Source organism: Cyrtonyx montezumae, unplaced genomic scaffold (genome assembly GCF_038088225.1).
Source record: "Cyrtonyx montezumae isolate F1298 unplaced genomic scaffold, pur_monq_1.0 scaffold_3, whole genome shotgun sequence".
In the NCBI taxonomy this organism is placed as follows: Eukaryota; Metazoa; Chordata; class Aves; order Galliformes; family Odontophoridae; genus Cyrtonyx; species Cyrtonyx montezumae.
The window spans coordinates 152779987-152802155 of NW_027072034.1; the positions used below are offsets into that span (position 1 = coordinate 152779987).

General features: G+C 37.2%; 1 protein-coding gene across 1 annotated transcript in view; it reads right to left on the bottom strand.

Moving 5' to 3' along the window:
* The window catches only part of SEMA3A (semaphorin 3A), a 174304-nt gene that overhangs the window by 26877 nt on the left and 125258 nt on the right, over nucleotides 1-22169 (bottom strand). The window contains exons 7-11 of the mRNA XM_065743708.1: nucleotides 10802-10944; nucleotides 9717-9831; nucleotides 9548-9617; nucleotides 7948-8092; nucleotides 2997-3216 (exon numbers count right to left, since the gene is read on the bottom strand). Coding sequence (XP_065599780.1) covers nucleotides 2997-3216; nucleotides 7948-8092; nucleotides 9548-9617; nucleotides 9717-9831; nucleotides 10802-10944 — 693 coding nt within the window. The remainder of the gene's footprint in view (nucleotides 1-2996; nucleotides 3217-7947; nucleotides 8093-9547; nucleotides 9618-9716; nucleotides 9832-10801; nucleotides 10945-22169) is intronic.

Consider the following 22169-nt stretch of genomic DNA (forward strand, 5'->3'; position numbering starts at 1 on the left):
TTTAAAAAAAGAAGTCTATTTTTTAAGTGGATTCTGCAACAATTAAGGCACTTAATGCTAGAGAAAGCCTCTGAGGTTGAAGATAATCTCTACAGCAACTCTGGTCAGGCCACAGGTACCAAAGTGGAGCTTTATCTTAGTTCTTGATCAAGTTTTACAGAGTAGTGTTTCAAACAATTCCACACAAATGGAATCAGGCTTCTACTTTAGGATCAATAGGCTCTGCTGAGTAAGATAAGATTACTGTTATTAATTTGCTTTACTGACAGATATATCTTGACTGTGCCAAATGATCCCACACATCAGACACTCAGGATATGCACTAAGAGCTTATCTTAAATCCTGTTTTTTTTTTCTGATATAATTTCAAACATTCCGATATGATTTTATTTCCTTTGTGAAACATGGGTACAATCACGGTGGGAAAGAAACTGCTTGGTTGGAGATTTCACCCACAGGAAAGGAAAATGTAACCACACTGGATGGATATTAATTATGTTACGTTCAATTATCATCAGTTGTTCAATGAAAAGAAAAACAAAATAAAAGTATCTCCTCAACATGTTGAAGTTCAGCAGCACGTGGGAATAATGTAGATTGCTGCCAGAGCACTGGGAAAATAATAAGTGTATATATCTAATCTGATGGGACAGACCTACACAGAAAAATCCAGCCATATCCCAAAGAGCTTAACACTGTTTTTGCCATTGGTTCAGCTCAACAAATATGAAACTGCTCTGTGACTAGGCTCCCTGATCTGTTCCCTAGTTTGTTTTTTGCTTGGGAAAGACATAACATGCACTGATTTTGTATCTGTTTATGGTTTCTCTTTGAGCAGTCAGTTCAATTCAGCTCAGGGCAACTAAGAAGACATGGCCTTAGTTCTGCCTCTTCCATTTTGCCTCTGAAGATGTCCCATACTTACTCAGTCTGAAAATTGCAATAGGGTCAATTTGCTCAGAAAATCTTTTCTAACTCAGCTCTAAGCATAGGTGCTTTAATAGCTATTCTTGTCCCATGAGAGTGATGCCTGCAGTAAAAAGAGCAATTTTGATGGGCAAAGATGGTACTTCAAGGAGTAATAATACTGTACTTAGAAAGCTGTGTATTTGGTGCTGAAATCTCTTTTGGAAAGTGCAAGTAATTACCTTTCAAAATTTTTTAGAATTCTTCAATACAAATAGCAGCAGTGTTAAATGGGATCCAGAAGACTTACCACACATCTGAATATTGGCAGTTTAGAGAACTAAGTGCCTAAATACCACATTCAAAAGTTAAGAGCTAGATGTTGAAGCTTCTTTACGTTCAGACCTTCTCTGGCTGATTTAGATAAGAACCGCCATACATAACTGTCTAAAAGTTGTCTCAGGTTTAAGTAAGTATTCCTTCACTGTCTGAAAACAGACAGGAACTTCTGAATAACTGCTTGTCTTAGTCTAATAGAGGTCTCTAATAAGGCACAATGAACCTTTCACTGCAAGTACTTATCTCTCACATGCAGAAACCAAGGCATCTTTCTTAGACTGAATGCCAATTCTTTGTGAGATAAATGCCACTTCTTGTGCTCAAGATGCAGACATAAATCAGCTCCTTATGTTTGTTCAGCGTCTTAGCCTTGATGCTGAAGTGCTTGCTTCCTCGTGCCACAGCCAAGGGGAGTATTGCCATTAATATTTCTGTGGCCTGAATCATTTCATAGGAGACTTGTTGAAAGGAAGGAGACACTGCCAATTGTAGATTGCATTAAACCATCTAGTGTGTGATGGAAAAATATAAAAGTTGTGTAAAATCATATGAAAATACTTTTCAATGTTTTTTGCAAGAACATATTGTAACACTGGTATCTAATAACTCAGTTCTCAGCACTAAAGAGCTGAAGCTCCTTCTGCAGAGCTGTACTTCCTGCAGTATATGCTCTGAATCGCTACACATGCAGTGTATGTAGTACACAAAGCTTCATCAGATCTCAGTTTTCTCATAATGTATTTCAGACATCAACATGAAAGAGACCTGGAGATTTACTGCTTTGGAAATCTGACCCCAGGTCTAGAGTACCAGAACTGTATGTAAGTCAGAAATTGGATTGTTATAAGACAGAGAGCCAGACAGATATTTTTTAGCTGAAAAGAAACAGTTGCATTGAGGGTTGTTTTGGTTTGAATTCATGATATTAATGTATAATTATTAGCAATCATATTCAATAAAAGTTTCAGTTATGTTAATAGAAGCATTTCAAACATTAGCCAATTAATAGAAAATTTTTACAGGTGGAGAAGCAGAGCCACAAGCATGAATCAGTCTTTGGAAGCCACTGAAATTAAGCAAGTGCATACCCACTAATTCCTGACCACTGTTATTTCTCGTTATTACCTTTCTGGGAAAATTGTATTCTCTAAGTACATATTTCTACTTTTGACAAAGTGCCCAAGCTGTATCATTCTACAAAGCTTTGGAAACGATATCATGTTTCTATTTAAAAACCAGATCTTCTAAAAGCATTTTTTATGTGCCAGATATCTGCATTTTAGGTAAAATGATGTACTCTGCTGGCTAAAGAACTGGGCATCCAAAAGCAATAGCTAAAATACTTTTAACAGCACACAAGTCTTTTTTATTACTTAGAATCTTCTCTCATTCATGTTAATGTTTCTTATGATGTGCTTCAAAATGGGTACCTCAAAAACTCCATTTTAATACTAAATTATAATTAATAAGGCAAAATATTTCCCAGTAACAGTAGTTGGAAAGAGTGGTTTGATCTTACTCCAGCTGGCAATGCTCCTAAAGAATTAAGCTACTCAGGCCGCAGTCTGAACCTGTAACAAATGTATTTAACAAAGGCCTCCCCACACACAGCTTTGAGTCTCGCCCCAGATTTTCATGGGTAAACACAAGAACATAATCCAGCATTTTGTCTTTCAGAATACAAAATTATATCTGATCTACGCCTTTGTAAAGCCTGGGGGAACACCCAGAATAGTTCCAAAACTTCTCACCTGTACCAATGAACATAACATCGTACTGACCATCTTCTGCATCTACTCGATCTACTACTATCTGTGTGAACTGGTAATCTACATCTGTTTTGATCATGATTGGACGGTTGTTGATGGGGAACACTGGGTTATACATTGCTGGATGACTTCTTGCAAATGTTATAACTTCATCAGGAAGGTCCTTGGTGGAGTCAAAGCCGCCAAATGTTTTACTGGGACACTGAAAGTAAAATGGAAATATTTTTCAATTTAAAACAGAAGAATAGGAAGATATTAAAATTCGTTTCATCACAATCATTCCAACTTTTTCATTTTATAAATGAGCATGACAAGAGATCTAATTTTATCTTGACAGCAAGAGTTTGCCACATAAGGTCAGTGATTATTTTTTTCTTTTTGGATTTAAAACAGTATAGTTAACAGAATGTAAAAGAACCTTACATATCATTTACCTTCCCACTATTGAGTGTAAACAGACTTTTACTCATTTACTGATCGGTATTAATCTTTAATTGGCAGAAGGAACAAATTCTAAATTTTCTAAAATTGTTCAGTCTAAAACACACAATTTCAGCATTTGGTTTTCTGAGCTATAGATAACTAATCATTTTTGCCACTATTTAGTTTCAAAGCATTCTCTCCTGAAGTTGATGGAAATCATGTCCACTCTTAGAGACTGCACTCTCAAATGCTGAACTTTAAATTCCTGGTTGTCTCAGCAAGTTTGTGTAATCCATGTAGTCCTGATAAAATGGATTCTGTTCCTCTCTGCAGATATTCTTATTAGTGCAGTTAGCAAAGGGTTTGACCAATCAGAGTAAATGTGACATCTGCAGTATGAGCTGTGCATACTGAGTTCTATTTATCGTAAACGGAGAAAATAGGCACAATTTATCCCAACCTTGTTTACCCATGGTGATGCTTGAGGAAGGCGGCTGATCACCACCATCCATCCCTGTATCTTCTGTAAAATGTATAAGTATTTAAGTTCAGATAGAAGTTACTTTAAAGTAACCATTTAATAATGTGTTAATATTGCAGAAAGGATGAAGAAAATGAGCCATAATTATATTAAATCACTAATTCAAAGATACCCAGCAAAGAACTTCCTGTCCCCTACTGCTAATTTTTCTACAGGTTCATATTTAAGATATATAAGACTCTGAAACCCCATTGAAAATGATTATACTCAGTGCATATGCACTTGAAATACAAACAGTTGCTCTTGGTTGTTTAATATGTCCATATAGGATATCTTTCAATTAAACTGAAAACCTAGAGAACAACAATTATTAAACCAGATGCAGAAACTAGACCTTTTAGGACCTCCCTACAAGAAATCAATTGTCTTTACTCTCACCTTGATCCAAATTATTAATAATTAATCGGGAATTAAATTAAAAAATCAATGTTGTCAAAAAGAGTAGTTGTTATGCTCAGCAAAGCCATGCTTCAAGCATGAAAATGTAAATTGCCCCTTTCTGGCATCTTTATTAGAAAGCAAATTGCAGCATTCTATTCCATTATATGGTATGAAAAGAACACAGGATATTTGCTTAACACATATGGAACAGATGAAGCAAAAAGTAGGTTAGTTATCTATTTTATTTCATCACCATTTGACAGCTTTTTTATTATAATTATATGTTCTTCCTTTCTGCTGAATTATTTTTGAAATAAAATTAGATATGATTTTTTATAATCCTTAGCCAAACAGTTGCCTGTCTGAAAAATTAAGTTTCAAATTCCACACCTCAGTTCTAAGTTTGCTTTACAACTTGATTAATATTCTAAATGCAATTCAGTGCTAATTACTCAGCTTAATTAGATAATGATTAATTGGATAATATATTGAAAGTGCTCTAAGGATAAAAATCACTACATGAGAACTAAGTATTGTTAACTGCAGCTGGGAGAACAGTGAAAAAATCAGTAAATGAATATTCATTTCAATTTTAAATAAATACAGTTCATCTGTGTTTCAATTGATTGAATATTTACTTTCTGGTCCACTTTCTAACAAAGGATTTCACCAGCAGCAATCTTGACCAAGGTATATTTTATGCACAAAAATCATATAAACCTAACATTAATGTCTAGGAGACAGATTATTGCTTCAATTCTCTACTTTTATTTGAGTAAGTAAAAAAACCTTTCTGTCTTTATATCTAAATTACATCACCTACGCCGCACATTAATCCCATCACACATAAAGAAACTGGATAAAATGAAAACAATCTATTTGCTGTAATCCTGCCTTTGGCAATAAAGTGAAATGAACACAGTCAATAGGTGATTTAGCCTCTTCACAGTCCAAATTGCTTGCAAAGGAATCTCATCCCACACAACATCTGAAGAGGAAAGTCATGTCTTATTTACTTTAGAATCATGGAATGGTTTCGATCTGAAGGGGCCTTAGAGATCATCTTGTTCCAGACTTCCTGCCATAGGCAATGACAACTCCCACCAGACCAGAATGCTCAAAGCCACATCCAGCTTGGCCTTGAAAGCTTCCAGGGAGGAGAAACCCACAGTTTACTTAAGTAAACTTTAAGTCAGAAAACGAGGAGACAGAAAAGACCTTATCTCTGATGCAAATGACAAGATTTCTTTTTGATATCAGTGAGTCTAACTAAAATAATTTATAAATACGAATGTTCTGATAAAGTTTGGAAAAATGAACTTGATCTTGGAATCAACTGAACTCTTGTATTTAGTATCTGTGTCCAGCTTCTGGCTTCCAATATGTTATGTCAGGCATTTTGATAAGCTAGAAAAAGATCAATAGGTTATACCCTAACTGACTTATTAGAAAAACCAACAGCCTAAAGAAAAAGGCACATCTTGATAGGAACCAAAAGAGTTTTGAAGACATCATTATGATACCATTTTGGAACCATAAGGTAGAGAAAATTTGAGCTTTGTATCTGAATTCACATAAAAATAATACGAATTCATAAGAAGATTTGGTATATATAAAAATCCCCCCTCCTCTACCAAATAATAGCATAAGATTAAATAGATAGATAACATTCTGTAGAATTTAAAGGAAAAATCCTGGCAGCTTCTTTATTAACTATGAAGCTAATTGCAGAATTGTTTAGTTTCCTGAGTTTTCAAAGGAACCTTTAATTTTCTTTTTATTTACTCTTAGCAGGCATGTCAGTAGATGCTCAGGAAGTTTATTGGCACCTCACCTATGAAATTCCTCAGATAATTCAGCACAGTTTAACTAAAGTGAGATCTGCAGCTGAAACACTGTAAGAAGCTCAGGTATTGTTCTTCCCTCTCTTTCACCTTTTTCTTGGAAAAGAAAGCTGCAAATCTGACATTTAACGAGACTTAAAAATCTTTTCTTTCTATTCTCAACAGATCTTCAAAGCCATTGAAAGTTAACTGAATTTTATCAATTTAGGGGAACAAAAACAAACAAACAAATAAACAAAAACTCTGTTCAGAGACATCTCTCATTTTATGGTTCAATTTTGCCCTACTAATACAAGGGAATTAAGTCAGTGACTACAAGAAAAAAACATGTCTTTTTCAAAATGGTAGACAACAGGATTAGAATCACTGTCAGTGGATTAATAGGAACTGGTGGTCTCAGCCACTCTTTTATTAGCATCATTTACAGTATTACTCTAGCAGTACATGATGTGACTGCAGGACTGTGTAGAACTTGGGCATAACATTTACCTTTAGGTAAGAAAATTGTATATAAGGTAATCTCAACATATCTACATGCTGTTGGTAAATCCAAATATAGATAAGTTACAGTGAAATTGTAAAGGTGAAATCCATTCTAGTAAAACCTCACTTATTCTGCAGAGCTTATCTTTTAACTCTGGAAAGAATTAGTAACCGTCTAGCAGAAGGAATGAGGAGTGTTAGGCAATCTGTTTGTCAGAGATCTGCTATTTTATTTTACTTGGGAAGTGATTTTCATTAGTCCAAGTGCATGTATTGTCTAAATGCTGGAAATCAGTTGAAGGATCAGGTTTGAAATAATAATTTTTAAACATACCAGACAAATATAGAAGGTAGATTAAAAAAAAAAAAAAAAGACAAACAAACAAAAAAATAAAAGCTATTCTTGGATTGTTTTCTGCCAGAAGAGAATGTAAGAACAGTTTTTAAGAAATTTTACAGATATATTATTTTTTATTTCTTATACTTTCACATATATTATACTTTAGCAATAGTATTCCAGAATTTAAATAGGTCAAACTGATTGATAGCAGCTCAGTAGCTATCCCTGTGTATCCCAGCATATACAATTAATGCTTTTCTCATAAATGCCCTATCTTTGTTGATTAGTGGCAACGTAGAGCCAGTGAAATACTTCTAGATTGTGATTACATCAGTTTGGATTTGTAAATATGTAAGCCCTATATACACTGATATTTCAGTAATAAACTATAAATAGAAGCACGCAGAACATGAAATAAGAAGAAATTTCAGTGGAAGTTATGAAATTTTTGTTGCCTCCCTAACACCCATTTCAGAAATATGTCTTACTCTACCAGCTGGAGTGTTGAGAACAACTTAATATTTCTTAATAGCCAGGAGGATGCTCTGTTTTCTGTTCAATCTCACCAAGAATGGTTCAGCCAGTATTTGAAACAAGTACAAATTCCAAGGGCAGAGTAATTTATTACACATTTGACTTTCAGCAAATTTCTGCAGCTATTGCTTAAGCTTATGTTGAAATTAATACAAATGCCAAGACGAAAACCCAAATGAAACTAGACTACAGATATTGTGGGTTCATAATTTAGAAAAAAAAAGTAAATTTTGGACTGAGAGGATTGGTTAACTTTCCCTTCTGCCACTCTGTGTCATATTCTTCTTCAGTTTTTGCCTTGGTTCTCAGCTCAAGGGCTATGTAAAGTGTGAAAATATTTTACATAGTTTTCTCTTTTCAGATTGCCAGATTCCTTAGGGTACTTACAGTTCCTGGCCGTGGATATGGAACTCGCCCTTGGTAGGGAACCCACTGGTAGTTTGGGCCATCTCGGTGGGCGTAGGGGCCAAGAAATACCCTCCTCACATCAGTCATGCTGTACATACATACTGCTGATCCCTTGAAGATATTACTAAAAATAAGGGGAGAAGAAATCATATCAGATTCTTTAAATTATCAGTTAGATTAATCAGTGGGTAAGATATGAGGTAGTAGCTCATTGCTTTTTAATCAGCATGTGGTGATTATCAAAATTCTGATTTGCGCTTGGAAAGATTTTAACTCAACTCTTGTGAAAGTTCAGCATAACCAATATGATCTCCAAGACTCTAAGCTAAGGAGATGGCTGCTTTTCCACTACTTAAAATCCTACTGTCCCCAGAAGTCCAAAGCCCCATTGAGTGTGGCTGTTTATATAGCACTGTTCAGTTCTTTCCTAAAATTCACAGTTTTCAATTTATATTTTTTAAGCAGTTGCTTTCATCATTTGGGCAGTACACACATAAACTTCAGTGCTGTTTCTTACCCTGAGATTTCTTACAGGAGACAGCACGTACTTGTAAATCTCACTTTCCTACACCAGGTTATCACTAACAACATGTTTCTGTTTAGAGACTAAAACTTTTGTCCTTCACAGACAAATGTGGCAATACTCTGTGCTCTCAATTCTGCAAACCATCCCCAGGCTAAAGTTATAACTGAAATTTTGTTCCTGATGATAGCACAATGAAACCAAAACATTCAAGTCACAGTTTACATGTGATTCAATAACAGAACTTTTGCAAGATTTTTAAACTGTTCAGATTTAAACAATACTTCTTCTTAATACCTCCCCAAGTAATCAGTTTCTCACACCAGATTTTGTATGTTACTTCTCTCCCAAACAATCTTACTGAAGCTTATATATTATTTTGCCAAGTCTGTAAGGCTACAAATCACAGAATCACAGGATCATAAGGGTTGGAAGGGACCTCTGATGATCAAGTCCCAACCCTCTGTGAAAGCTAGTTCCCTTCAATAGGTTACATAGGAAAGCATCCAGGGAAGTTCTGAATATCTCCAAAGGAGACTCCACAACCTCTCTGGGCAGCTTGTTCCAGTGCTCTTTAACCCTCTAAGAAGTTTTTCCTCATGCTCATGTGGTATTTCCTTCACTCTACATCTAAAGGTGTTCATAAGCATTACTCCCTCAGTCTTCACCAGACTGTACAGCCCCAAGTTTCCCAGCCTTTCCTCACAAGGGAGTCTCTCCAGGCCGCTAATTAACTTTGTAGCCCTCTTCTGGACTCTGTCTAGAAGTCCCCTATCCTTGAACTGAGAAGCCCAGTTCTGATCTCCACTATTAAAAGGCAAGTGAACAGAAAGAACAGTCTGAGAAACTGGCAGTCTACGCGTTACTTGCTTATGAGCAATGATGTACATTACCCACAAGAAAATAAATCTAATTCATTATTTCTTACTGCCACTGACATCTCAGTTCAAAGGTTAAGAAAATTTTGTGTTCCTTAAAAACATTTTAAACAAAGGGACCTCTTTAAAACAAGCAGCCACCCATGTTTCTATGCAAGTAAAATAATACACTCTGTACCTGGAAGTTGTAAACACTCCATACACTATTGGATTTTTAGGGTCTTTCGAGTTCATTAGGAATATGTCCTCTGTAACAATAACAAGAGATGGAAAAGAAAAATGAGTGAAATCCTGTATGGACAATGCCAGAAAATGTTTTTATATTCAAAGCCATTTCTGACACTTACGTAATTCATCAAAGTGTGTGTCAATACCATTGGGTCCTGGAACAGAACAAATCAGACGTGCTTTGAGGAAAGTTGTCCATTTGTTAACAAGGCTCCTGTGTCCACCGAAGTCATTCTAATAACAAACATATTTTGCATTAATATATTGTAATAATCTTTGTGTGAAGAATGACTAGAATGCAGAGAAAATATATTAAATAATTGCAAAATCCTACCTATAGAAAACAGATGAAATAATCCAGAATTTACATATAAGAGCATTATAATGTTGCCAATGACATTAATTCTAAATTCTTTTATTTTACAATGTATTGCTATATAATTCACAATATCACTTCATAGTTCCCATTATTAAAAAATAATAATAATAACCAAGTTACACAAAAGTAAATATATTACTTGCATTTGAACAAAATAGGTCCAGCATGGTGAGAGCAGTTGCATAGCTGCAAAACTTCTGAGTATAGGCACATCAAGAACCTCATAATTATGGAGGAAATGCTTTTCATGCAGCTATTTTTGGACTTGAGGGATAAACTGAAATTGTGCCTACGGATTAGCATTCTACATTCCAAAGCTACAACATTTATGAGTATCATCTAACTTGTAGAAATCTTTTTTAAAGTCTATCAGAAAATATTTGGACATTTATCAGTGTGGATGGATGATTCAATGTGCAGTCATTAAGAGTTCTCTGGATTGTTGCCCATTTCTACAGCTAAGTTAAACAGTTATTATGCTAAATCTTCCTTTACTTCTGTTTAAAGAGTTTTCATTAATATGGAAATGGAGAAGTATTAATATTTATTTAAAATTAAATTCTGCAAATGTTGTTGGTGAATCTAGAGTTATTTCTTTTCTTGTAAAAGATTCTACCTTAGGCAGAAACATTCTGAACCCCAGAAGATGAGCATAATTAAAAAGAAGCAAAAAATGAAAAAACAATCACTAAGTGACTATCAGTCCAGATGATCTCTGCCTCATTGTAGTGTTATGGATAACACTGAATAGTTTACAGTAAAAAAAATGAAGTTACCAAAACCATTCTCAGAGTGTCCTGTCACACAAAGAAGTCATCACTTTACCTTACAGATCTGCCCTATTCTGGCATGGGTGGCTTTTCCAGTGTGCTCTCCGTCAATTGCATTTTCACGGAAGAAGAAATAGATTTTGTCATCTTCTGGATTATCACTTTCAGGTATCAGGTGAGCACTAATAAATCTGGGATCTGAAAGGCAGTGTCATTATGCATGTTACTATTCCATGAATTAAATCACGTCTTCTTTACACAAACCGTATGACTTTACTTCCCAAGAATCAATCTTTGCATCAAATAACAAGTATATCTGAATAAAGTACATAATTACCTTTAAGTTCATAAGTTCATAAGTTCATAAGTTCATAAGGTTGGAAAGGACCTATAAGATCATCTAGTCCAACCATCCTCCTATCACTATCTCTACCCAACTACTAAATTAAGTCCTTTAGCACCTCATCTAAACGCTTCTTGAACAGCGCTAGGGATGGTGCCTCAACCACCTCCCTAGGCAGGCCATTCCAGTGCCTGACCACTCTTTCAGAAAAGAAATGCTTCCTGAGGTCTAATCTAAATCTTCCCTGGCGCAACTTGTGGCCATTCCCTCTCGTCCTGTCATTACTTATCAGGGAGAAGAGGCCTACCCCCTCCTCACCACAACCCCCCTTCAGGAAGTGGTAGAGTGCAATAAGGTCTCCTCTGAGCCTCCTCTTCTCCAGACTAAACAATCCCAGCTCCCTCAGCCGCTCCTCATAAGACTTGTGCTCCAGGCCCCTCACCAGTTTTGTTGCCCTTCTCTGAACACGCTCCAGGGCCTCAATGTCCTTCTTGTAGTGAGGGGCCCAAAACTGAACACAGTACTCGAGGTGCGGCCGTACCAGAGCTGAGTACAGGGGGATGATCACCTCCCTGCTCCTGCTGGCTACACTATTTCTAATACAGGCCAGGATGCTGTTGGCCTTCTTAGCCACCTGGGCACACTGCCGGCTCATGTTGAGCCGAGCATCAACCAACACCCCCAGGTCCTTTTCCTCTCCACATTCTTCAAGCCATTCTGCCCCAAGCCTATAGCATTGCATGGGGTTATTGTGGCCAAAGTGCAGGACCCGGCACTTGGTCTTATTGAACCTCATCCCATTTTGCTCAGCCCAGCTGTTCAGCCTATCCAAATCCCTCTGAAGGGCCTCCCTACCCTCAGGCAGTTTGACACATCCTCCCAGCTTTGTGTCATCTGCAAACTTACTGAGGGTACACTCAATTCCCTCGTCTAGGTCATCAATAAAGATATTAAACAAGATGGGCCCCAAAACTGACCCTTGGGGGACACCACTCGTAACAGGACGCCAGCTGGACTTAACTCCATTAACCACTACCCTCTGGGCACGGCCCTCCAGCCAGTTCTCCACCCAGAGAAGAGTGAACCTGTCCACACCACGGGCTGCCAGTTTCCTTAGGAGAATACTGTGGGAGACCGTGTCAAAGGCCTTGCTGAAGTCCAGGTAGACTACATCAACAGCCTTTCCCTCATCTACCTGTCTGGTCACCCAGTCATAGAAGGAGATGAGGTTGGACAAGCACGACCTGCCCCTGGTGAACCCGTGCTGGCTGGGTCTGATCCCTTTATTGCCATGCACGTGTCGTGTGATCTCCCTCAATAACATCTGTTCCATAACTTTCCCTGATACCGAGGTCAGGCTGACAGGCCTGTAGTTCCCCGGGTCTTCCTTACGGCCTTTCTTGAAGATGGGAGTCACATCGGCAAGCCTCCAATCTTGTGGGACCTCTCCAGATAACCAGGAATGCTGATAGATGGCAGAAAGTGGCTTGGCAATCACCTCTGCTAGCTCCCTCAGCACCCTTGGGTGGATCCCATCTGGCCCCATGGACTTGTGGGAGTTCAGATGGAGGAGAAGATCTCTGACCGTCTCTGCTTGAATCACAGGGGGTGCATTATGCACCCCGTCCCAGACTTCCAGGTCAGGGCAAGTACCATTTGGATAACTGTCCTGTTTATTAAAGACAGATGTGAAGAAGGCATTGAGAACCTCAGCCTTTTCCTTATCATCTGTGGTTATATTGCCTGCCTCGTTGAGTAAAGGAGGGAAATTTTCCTTAGTTTTTCTCCTGCTGTTAATATATTTGTAAAAGGGTTTCCTGTTCTCCTTTACAGCAGTAGCCAGCCTAATTTCAAGCTGGGCTTTAGCATTTCTAATTTTCTGCCTGCAGATCTTGGCCAGTTCTCTGTAGTCACCCCAAGTAGCCTGACCCATCTTCCAGAGGACATAGACTCTCCTTTTCTCTCGGAGTCTCCACAGAAGATCCCGGTTCATCCACACTGGTCTTTTGCTCCTCCGGCTTGACTTACAGGACTCCGGGACTGCCTGCTCCTGTGCCTTTAAGATTTCCATCTTGAAGAGCATCCAGGCTTCCTGGACCCCTTTACCCTTCAGGAGCAAGTCCCAAGGGACCCTTGCAACAAGTGTCCTGAACAGGTCAAAGTCTGCCCTCTGGAAGTCCAAGGTAATAGTTTTGCTAGTCACCCTCTTGACGGCACCCAGAATAGCAAACTCCACCATTTCATGGTCACTCTGGCCAAGACAATCTCCAACCTTCACATCCCCTACTAGTCCTTCCCTGTTAGTGAAAAGTAGGTCAAGCAAGGCATCTCCCCTGGTAGGCTCTTGCACCAGCTGAGTCAGGAAGCAATCATCCACACATTCTAGAAATCTCAAGGACTGCTTCCTCTGCGCAGTATTGTATTTCCAGCATATATCAGGGAAGTTGAAGTCCCCCATGAGAACGAGTGCTGGCCATCGTGCAACATCTACGAGTTGTTTATAGAACATCTCATCTATTTCTTCATCCTGACTAGGTGGTCTGTAACAGACCCCCACCACGATGTCACTCCTAAGGACTATCCCCCTGATCCTAATCCATAGACACTCTACTTTGTCATTTCCAAATGAGGTAAGCAGTATTTATATTCCTCTTTACCTCTAAAACATGGAAAAGTTTGCTACAGACATTTAATGAGCAGACTTTATCATTACAGTAATTACACATTTGTGGAATCTCTTTATAACCTGTGGTATGGCATGGCTTCCTAATTCTATGTATTCTATATCTTACTGATATTCTTTGTTGTTATTTGTAAATTTTGACTTTTTATCAATAACCTAAAACAAGAACAATATTGAGACAGCTGTGATGTTCCTAACTTAAATAATAATTAATTACATATAAGGAATTTTATATCAAGAAAAGTATTAATGTCTTAATGTTCTACAAGTGGGATAAAAGTACATCAGCAAATGAAAATACTTAAGATGCAGACACTAATCAGTCATTTTCATGGAAAATGACAGCAGTTTAGGGAATAAAGTTTATAGAACTCATTCAAGTAAATCCATACCAGTGTTGAGACTGTATTTTACACTGATACTTCAGCTGGTATCTTTCACTATATTTGGAAAAAAGAAGGCATATTCAACATCCAACGGTTTTACCCATCTGTTTTATAACCATTTTATGTCATGCTGGGATAATTAACTATGAACTATATTTAAATACTTAGAGAACCGTGTTTCTCTGTGAAATTATAAGCTATTTTAGCATCATGCACTAATATTTTTTGTATTTTCAGTGTATGTTTATTGCCATATAATCAAGGAAATAATGAACTTTACTTTGTTTTGCCAGTTTGCACTATTAGTCCTATGAACCTCATTGCCTTAATAAGGATGGTAGTGTTTGTAAAACAACATATTTTATATATTTATTTACGTAGGTTCATAGGTTCATAGGTTCATAAGGTTGAAAAGGACCTACAAGGTCATCTAGTCCAACCATCCTCCTATCACTATACCTACCCAACTACTAAATCAAATCCCTTAGCACCTCATCTAAACGCTTCTTGAACAGCGCTAGGGATGGTGCCTCAACCACCTCCCTAGGCAGGCCATTCCAGTGCCTGACCACTCTTTCAGAAAAAAAAATGAATGTGCGTGCTTAGCTGTGTCTATTATATGAGCACAAATTGTGTCAAAGTTTTCCTTTCATATATTTATATAACCCCTACACTGGAAATACCTTGAGTGTTCAAGATGTGAGCGAGTTGAATTTTTACACAGAACTTTAACCCTTTGTTGAATTACCTGTTATGCTCAGAGAAGTTGACCCATCACTGGAAGTGCACAAGGCCAGGTTGGATGGGGCCCTGGACTACCTGTCTAGTGGTTGGCAACCCTGTCCATAGCAGGGGATTGGAACTAGTTGATCTTTGAGGCCTCTTCCAACTCAAGTCATTCTACAATTCTACGATACTTTTTTATTAATTCCTAAAATTCAATATAGATCTGCCTTCTTCTAAACAGTAAGTTGAAATTTTCATGGAAATCTCTGTGCCATACCCCTAGAATTTCACTGTTCATTGGTAGTGCTCAGTTCACAACTGATCATTTTAAATGTGAAGATAGGTATGTTTTCATCATAGTTTCACTCATGGTTTTTCACTACATCATTCACCAAGAATAATTTAATTTGTCATTTGATTGCTTAGCTACCCAGTTGCATAAGATCTTTTTGTAATTTGTCACAGACTTCCTTTGTCTCACTGTGCTGAATAACTTAGTATCGTGTGAAAACTTTCTCATCTTGCTGTTCGACCTCTTTTTCAGGTTATTAATGAACTTGTTCATCAACAGAGGCCACAGAGCAGACCTCTGTGGAATTGCATCTATTGCCTATTTTCTATTAAAATAAATATTTGGAGGCAAATAAAAGCAACAGAAAAATGTGATCAGCTTAGGCTCTGCACCCCACAAGCAGGAACACAAGCTACTAGATTTCCTACATTTATTTTTATCATATTTAGTGGCTTTCAATTTACAGTGACATAAGGCTTAAGATTAATTATATCTAGATAATACAGTAACATGGTTAACATCATGGCTATTTTTCATATGATCTATCACAAGAAACATACAGCTACATCCTGAAAGTTTCTATTTGTCTGGTCTACTGAATATGAAGAACTACTGATCTGAATGCACATGGTTACTTCTACAATCTTAAGATCTTAGTGAAAGATGTAAAAAAAATACATTCAACCAAAATCTAAATTCATTTCCCAAATGTCTGAATGATTTGTCTCCAGCACAATGGGTTTTGTAAATCACAAGATATCAAATTCTAACATAAATCACTACGTTATCAGGCATCAAAATTCTAACTTTAAACTGCCTTATGATGAGCCCACAGGGAGTCCCATTTGAGTCAATAATATTGCTGATATAGTAAGGGTTGTATAAACTTGCCCTAGGTTAGCATATTATTATTATTTTCTTTCTGTCTCATAATTTTACAAGTGAAACTAGAACGGTAAGAAAGCTTAGTGTTACAGAAATACAAGAATTATGGGAAAAATAATAAGAGATTGAAAATATGCATCTAGCAGAGTGGTAGCAGAAGAAAGCAGTTGTAAAGAAGGCAGATGGAATTAAGGTCATATCCAGAGCACAGATGAATATGCTTTGTACTTATTTCTTAGCAGTGATCATCTGGGAGGAATTCAGATTTTCTATTAGTTATTAGTAATCCTATCTACATCTTTGACAACAGAATGCTCATACAGTCACATATTAGGACATATCTATTTCACATCATGGAATATTTTCTGCTTAGTAGTACTTGTATTCCTTACTATGCAAACCTCAGGTTGCATTACAACCTGGTTAAATCAATATATATTAGTCATTAAAAGAATAGTTCATATTATATGACCTTTGTTCTTGAATATAATATATGAATATAATGATCATATAAGATATGTCATGATTGTGTGTGTGTATATTTTCAGAGGGGATTTAGTAGATTATTCAGATGAGACATGTGGGGTGGTATAAGCTAACAATCTGTAGCATGTTCTCTACAGTTTCATTGGCTGAGCATCTGCTTGACCTGCCTGAGGCTTGATGCACACTGGCATTTAACTCCACGTCTTCAGACTATGCTTACAGCTATCTAGGGCCATGATGAATCAATCAGCCAGATGGCTGGCAGTCACGCAACGTAGTACTCTCCATGGACTGTGTAGTGTTTTTGCATTGCTCTTCTTTGACGAAGGGAAGGAAGCTGTTGTCCACAGATGAAAGACTTATGCTTGACTCTCCTAATTGCTCAACCACGCAGCAGAAGAAATAATGTTATCCATGAGGGTATATGTTCAAGTATTGAGACTGCTTGGCCATACATTGCAAAATTAAACAAGTTCAGGATCAAGAGCTCCCCATGGGAATTTTAAAATGGTTCTATCAAGGCTGACCTATTTTGTACATTCAACATAACTACCTAGAAGAGCTGGAATGAACTTCAAGGAAGTTTTATTGAATAGAACGTGGAACTTTGATCCAAAACCACAGATGACAATTGTAAACCCAGTGCACTGAGGGCGCTGTGGATAGATAGGATGATTTCAAATTTCAGTATGTGAACTACAGGATATTCTGAGACCCAAAAACTGTCTTAAATCAGTGGAACACTCAGAAAAGCCATCATAATATTTCAACATGTTCTTGCTTAAAATGATCATCTTATTGTCTATAAATCCAGAAAGCTTGGTTTGTGAAAATGGATTTTAGAAATAATTTGGCAGCAAATAATTTGCAATGATTCATTGCTTTAAAAAACACATAACCATATAACATGGAAGAGTGCTTTAAAAAATAGTGTACTTCAAACAAACATGTTTGAAACATGTTTAAGCATGATCAAAGGAGAAACAAAGCCGCAGCATAAACATGATCAAAATAAAATTGCAGCTAAAAGCACTTCTCTGATCTCGTAGCCAATGTGAACAAGCTAAAAATAAAAACTTGTATTTAGATTTAAAGCAATCAGCATCAAGAAGCAGATTATTAAAGCACACACCTTTCTCAGTCTCCTTTTTCCAATTGTCCTGACTGTGGAGCTATTTCTCAGCTCCCACATGACACCTTCCTAGCACCACTTTTTCTGTGCCCTTCTGCAATTACCAGTTCTGCAGACATTTCATTGGCAGCAGCCCATTAAACTGTCCTTCATGAAAAATCTGGCTCTTTATGAAAACGACACCTTGGTCCAGCTGCCTCTATGATTTATATGCCATTGTTTGCTTAGTTAAGTAATGAAAATGTGTTTTGCTTGTTTCAGCACTTTGGGTTCAGAAAAAGCTAAGGAAAATCGATTTGCATTTGTTCTTTTATAAACGTTATTCTTTAGCAGCAACAATTATGCAGACACACACACACACACACACACAAATAGGAAGAAACAACAAAAATCAGAAATTGGATTTCTAATAGAACTGTATTAGCATTTTAATGAAGATATATAAACTGGAAGGCATAGAAATTGCTTTTAACTGTCAAGATTGAGCCAGCTGAGGGAACAGAAGCTCGGGTCATCTCTTCATCATTTGGCAGGAACAAAAGGTCAGTTCTCTCAGGAAATGTTTTATAAAGAGTTTGAACTGGATGCCCCTATTATTGTATAGTTATGGTCAAAATGACTAATTTACCAGTTCACAGCAAGAAACTAGGGAAATCTTATGCTCAGTAAAACTGAAATTGTGATAATTTAATGAAAATTACTGGAGGGTGACTAGGACCTAGAATCTAGGGAATGTGAAATTAAAAATTTAACGAAAAAAGAAATAGACATCTATTCAGGACTTCATAAATAGTTACAGTGCCTCTCCACTGAGACCCAACAAAGTCAGAGAAGCAAACATTGCCCTCAGAAAATCTGATCATGAAATCATAGTAAGCTCCACTACCCACAGAGAGGAGGACTTAGCACCAGTCACAGATGTGCTTAACAGAGCCATGGATAAGTTCACCAGAGGACAAAGCTTTTTTATATATGTTGATGAGAGAACTAAATTGCTTTGTGGTTTTAGTCACTGAACTGTAGTACACAAAACACTGAAGCACCCGAAGCTCTTCTTCCAAAGCCTGCTCATTTTAATTCTTCCACTTTTACATATATCTTGTATGCAACGAGTCAGGCAAACACAGCTGAGGACTCATAAATTCATAGTTTAGAACAAAGTTCTTCAATATGACTGCTGACATCAGATCACATCCTCTAAGTGGGAGTGTTCTTTGCACAAGGCATAACTTCAGGCTGCAATGGAGCTAATACAGCTAAGTGGTAACTCACATTCAGATTCTGACACAGAAGGTAAAAGCAGGGAGAGATCACAGAGCAGATGTCATTGAAAAACATTATTCCTAAAACTGTGGACAGGTGGAGGAGACACTCAGATCACCCACGACTGAGATCACATAAACCATCACAGGGTAAGAAACACTACAATTACTTATTGATATTACAATGGAAATTCTCATCAGAAAGTTTTAAAGGCTCATAACATTTATCAAGATAGTTCTTGACTATCTGTCTGGCTTGACTTGAAAAAAAAGTATCACTTGATAAAAATATCACTTGATAGTCAAGAACTATCTGTCTGGAATCTTCCAATATCAAGAATCTTCTAATACTGCTGATACTATTACCTGCAATGGATTTGAGTACCCTCCTTATATCCTTAAAAAAAAAATCACTAACTAGTGACAGTAATTATCATGAAATGGGTGGATTATCATATGGATTAAGAAGTTAAATGTTTGCTAAGGCTTTCTGTAATTTCCTTTTTTATTTTTATTTTTTCCTGAAACAGGATACAGGCATAAGCTAACCAAAAGGTGACATTTTATTTTAAAATAAAACAAACAAACAAACAAACAAATAAAAGATACGATGCTTTTAATCATGAAAATTCAGCACCAGGAGTCTAGACCTTATGGTTTCGCACTCTTTGACTGTGAGTGTCACCACTGCTATGATGTCAAGTGATTTCAAGAAGAGCATAGCTTTAATTTACAATACTTAGCATCATCTCCACATTGTGTAAATGATGTCTTGAGTACCAGCCAAGGCTTAAATCACCAGCCAGTGTTACTACTTCGATACCTACATATAATATTTCTTGTGACTAATATTTTAGCCTACACAAGATGGAGGAAGAAAAAATGTTGAACTCTGATGCAATAATCAGTTTCTGAAGCATTTATTCCAAAGAGACAACAATAGTTTTGAGTCCCTGGAATGGCTAATTATATGGTGAAGAAAAGTTCAGTAAAATTGTAGCTTAATTCTTAACAAAAATTAGATTGCTCGCAAAACAATGGTTATGATCTACCCACCCTATTTAATTTACAAGAGGTGATTACAATCTTTTTACAGAACAGCAATCAAAATTAACACCTCTTTTCCATTGCTGACTATGTTTTGAGGTGTTATATATCTGTCAACACCATTAATTTTAAACTGTTGTACTTGATCCCCATAGAAAATAATTGGGAAACTGAGAAAACTACTGTCCTTCACAGAACAGAAAGATTTGCAGCATATTGTCTCCATGTACAAGTAATTTAACTTTTCTGTATTTCCTAGCTTCTTTGTTGTAAAAAATAAGTTACATGATGTTAAAAGAGAAAATGATGAGAGCTTCAGGTGAGAATGTTTCTTCCCTCTCAGACATTTGTCTCTTCTTGACGTTGATACTTGGAAACTGAAATATTGGAAAGTCTGTCTAACCTCCATCATCAGAGCTCTGGCTTAGTGAAAATAACAATAGTCTTTATGTAAAGAAGTGATATATTATAGGAGGAAGTAGAGAAAGAAGACAACGAAGGCAAAAGATTTTTTCTAATTTGAGTGTCACACACTTTGGCTACCAGAGTATTGCAATGGCTCTGTTTTTTGTAAACTCTGAGGATTCACTGTTAGAACACAAGTCACACATATTGTACGACCCAAACTCAGGACACCAAACCTGCTTCATTATACTCATTATTTTGTCAGGCCTTCCTAAATATTGCAAGATATGTGACTAAGTCTTGATGCAATAATGTTTCTCTTCGTAACTTAGAGGTTGCAAGAAAGTGTTCTGGGGGCCAAGGGAGCATGCTGCAGTACCATCAGTCCAGCTCCTAGCACAGCATGCTGCAGGAGCCAAGTTGTAGAATCACAGAATCATTTTAGTTGGAAAGGACACATAAAGGTCATCTGGTCCAGCTTCCTTACAATGAACAGGGGCACCTACAGCTAGATCAGGACATTCAGAGCTCTGTCTAGCTTGACCTTGAGTGTCTCCAGGGACAGGTCATCCACCACATCTCTACGCAACCGGTTCCAATGCTTCAGCATCCTTATTGTAAAAAAGCTTTTTCCTTACATCCAACATAAATCTTCCTCTTTTCATTTGAAACTATTTCCCTTGTTCTGTCACAGCAGACCCTAGTAATGAGTCCACTTCTTTCTTGTAGCCCCATTTTAGATACTGACTGGCTGCTCTCAGGTCCTCCCAGAGCCCTCTCTTCACCAGGCTGAACAGCCCAGTTCTCTCAGCCTGCTCTTGTAGGAGAGGTGTTCCAACCCTTGTATCATTTTTGTGGCCCTCCTCTGGATGTCCTCCCTGGGTCTGTGAGAGGAATAGCTGGGAATTAACAAGGCAACCACATTTCACTGAAGGGAAATTTGGACAGCCATCATCAGCACAACTGGCAAAGCACGAAACCTTAAACTGAACACAAGTTATATGGAAAAGTATGTCTTTAGACTTTGTAAATCTCCTTGGGCTTAAACTCTTAAAATGTCAGCTCCATGTGCTTCTCAACTCTGTCTCCAGCAACATCATTCATCCATATATACATTTCTTTTTTTTCTGCCTTCATTGTGAACTAATAAGGCCACTATGTCAAAAACAATCTATTTTCAAAATAGGACAAAAACATCCAGAATTTATACTGCCTGGTTCAATTTGAAGTGTTTGAAAGGGGTCTTCTAACTGTAAAAACTATCTCTTTCCAGACGTCATATCAAAAAACTATACAGGACTCTGCAATCATATCCTCTCACTGTGAGAGGGACAATCAGTCATCAGGAAATGATCCTCAACCTGAGCCAGTTCCCAAGCAGTGATCCAGCACAGAATGTTCTCGTAGGCATTTCCTACCTTTCCAATCTCTTACAATTAAATTTCTTTGTTAAATTCTTTAGGTGTGACCACAAAACTAAGGTCATTTTTTGTCAAACTATGAAATAGATTTGATTGTTATAACTAACTTTCACAGCTATTGCAAAGCAACTTGACATAAAATCCTTTAATGTCAGATAAATGAGGGATGGCAGCAAGGACTAGAAAAAGGACTGGGTGAATGACTGTTTTTAATTGATTTGTCAGTGTAGCACAGCAACATGAAATGCAGCAAGGCGTCTGTAAGTGGAAGCAAAACCCCCAGCACAATCTGAGGTATTCACTGTGATAACATCAGTTATGACAACCTTTTTCAGTAGTCATTTGAGAAAAATAA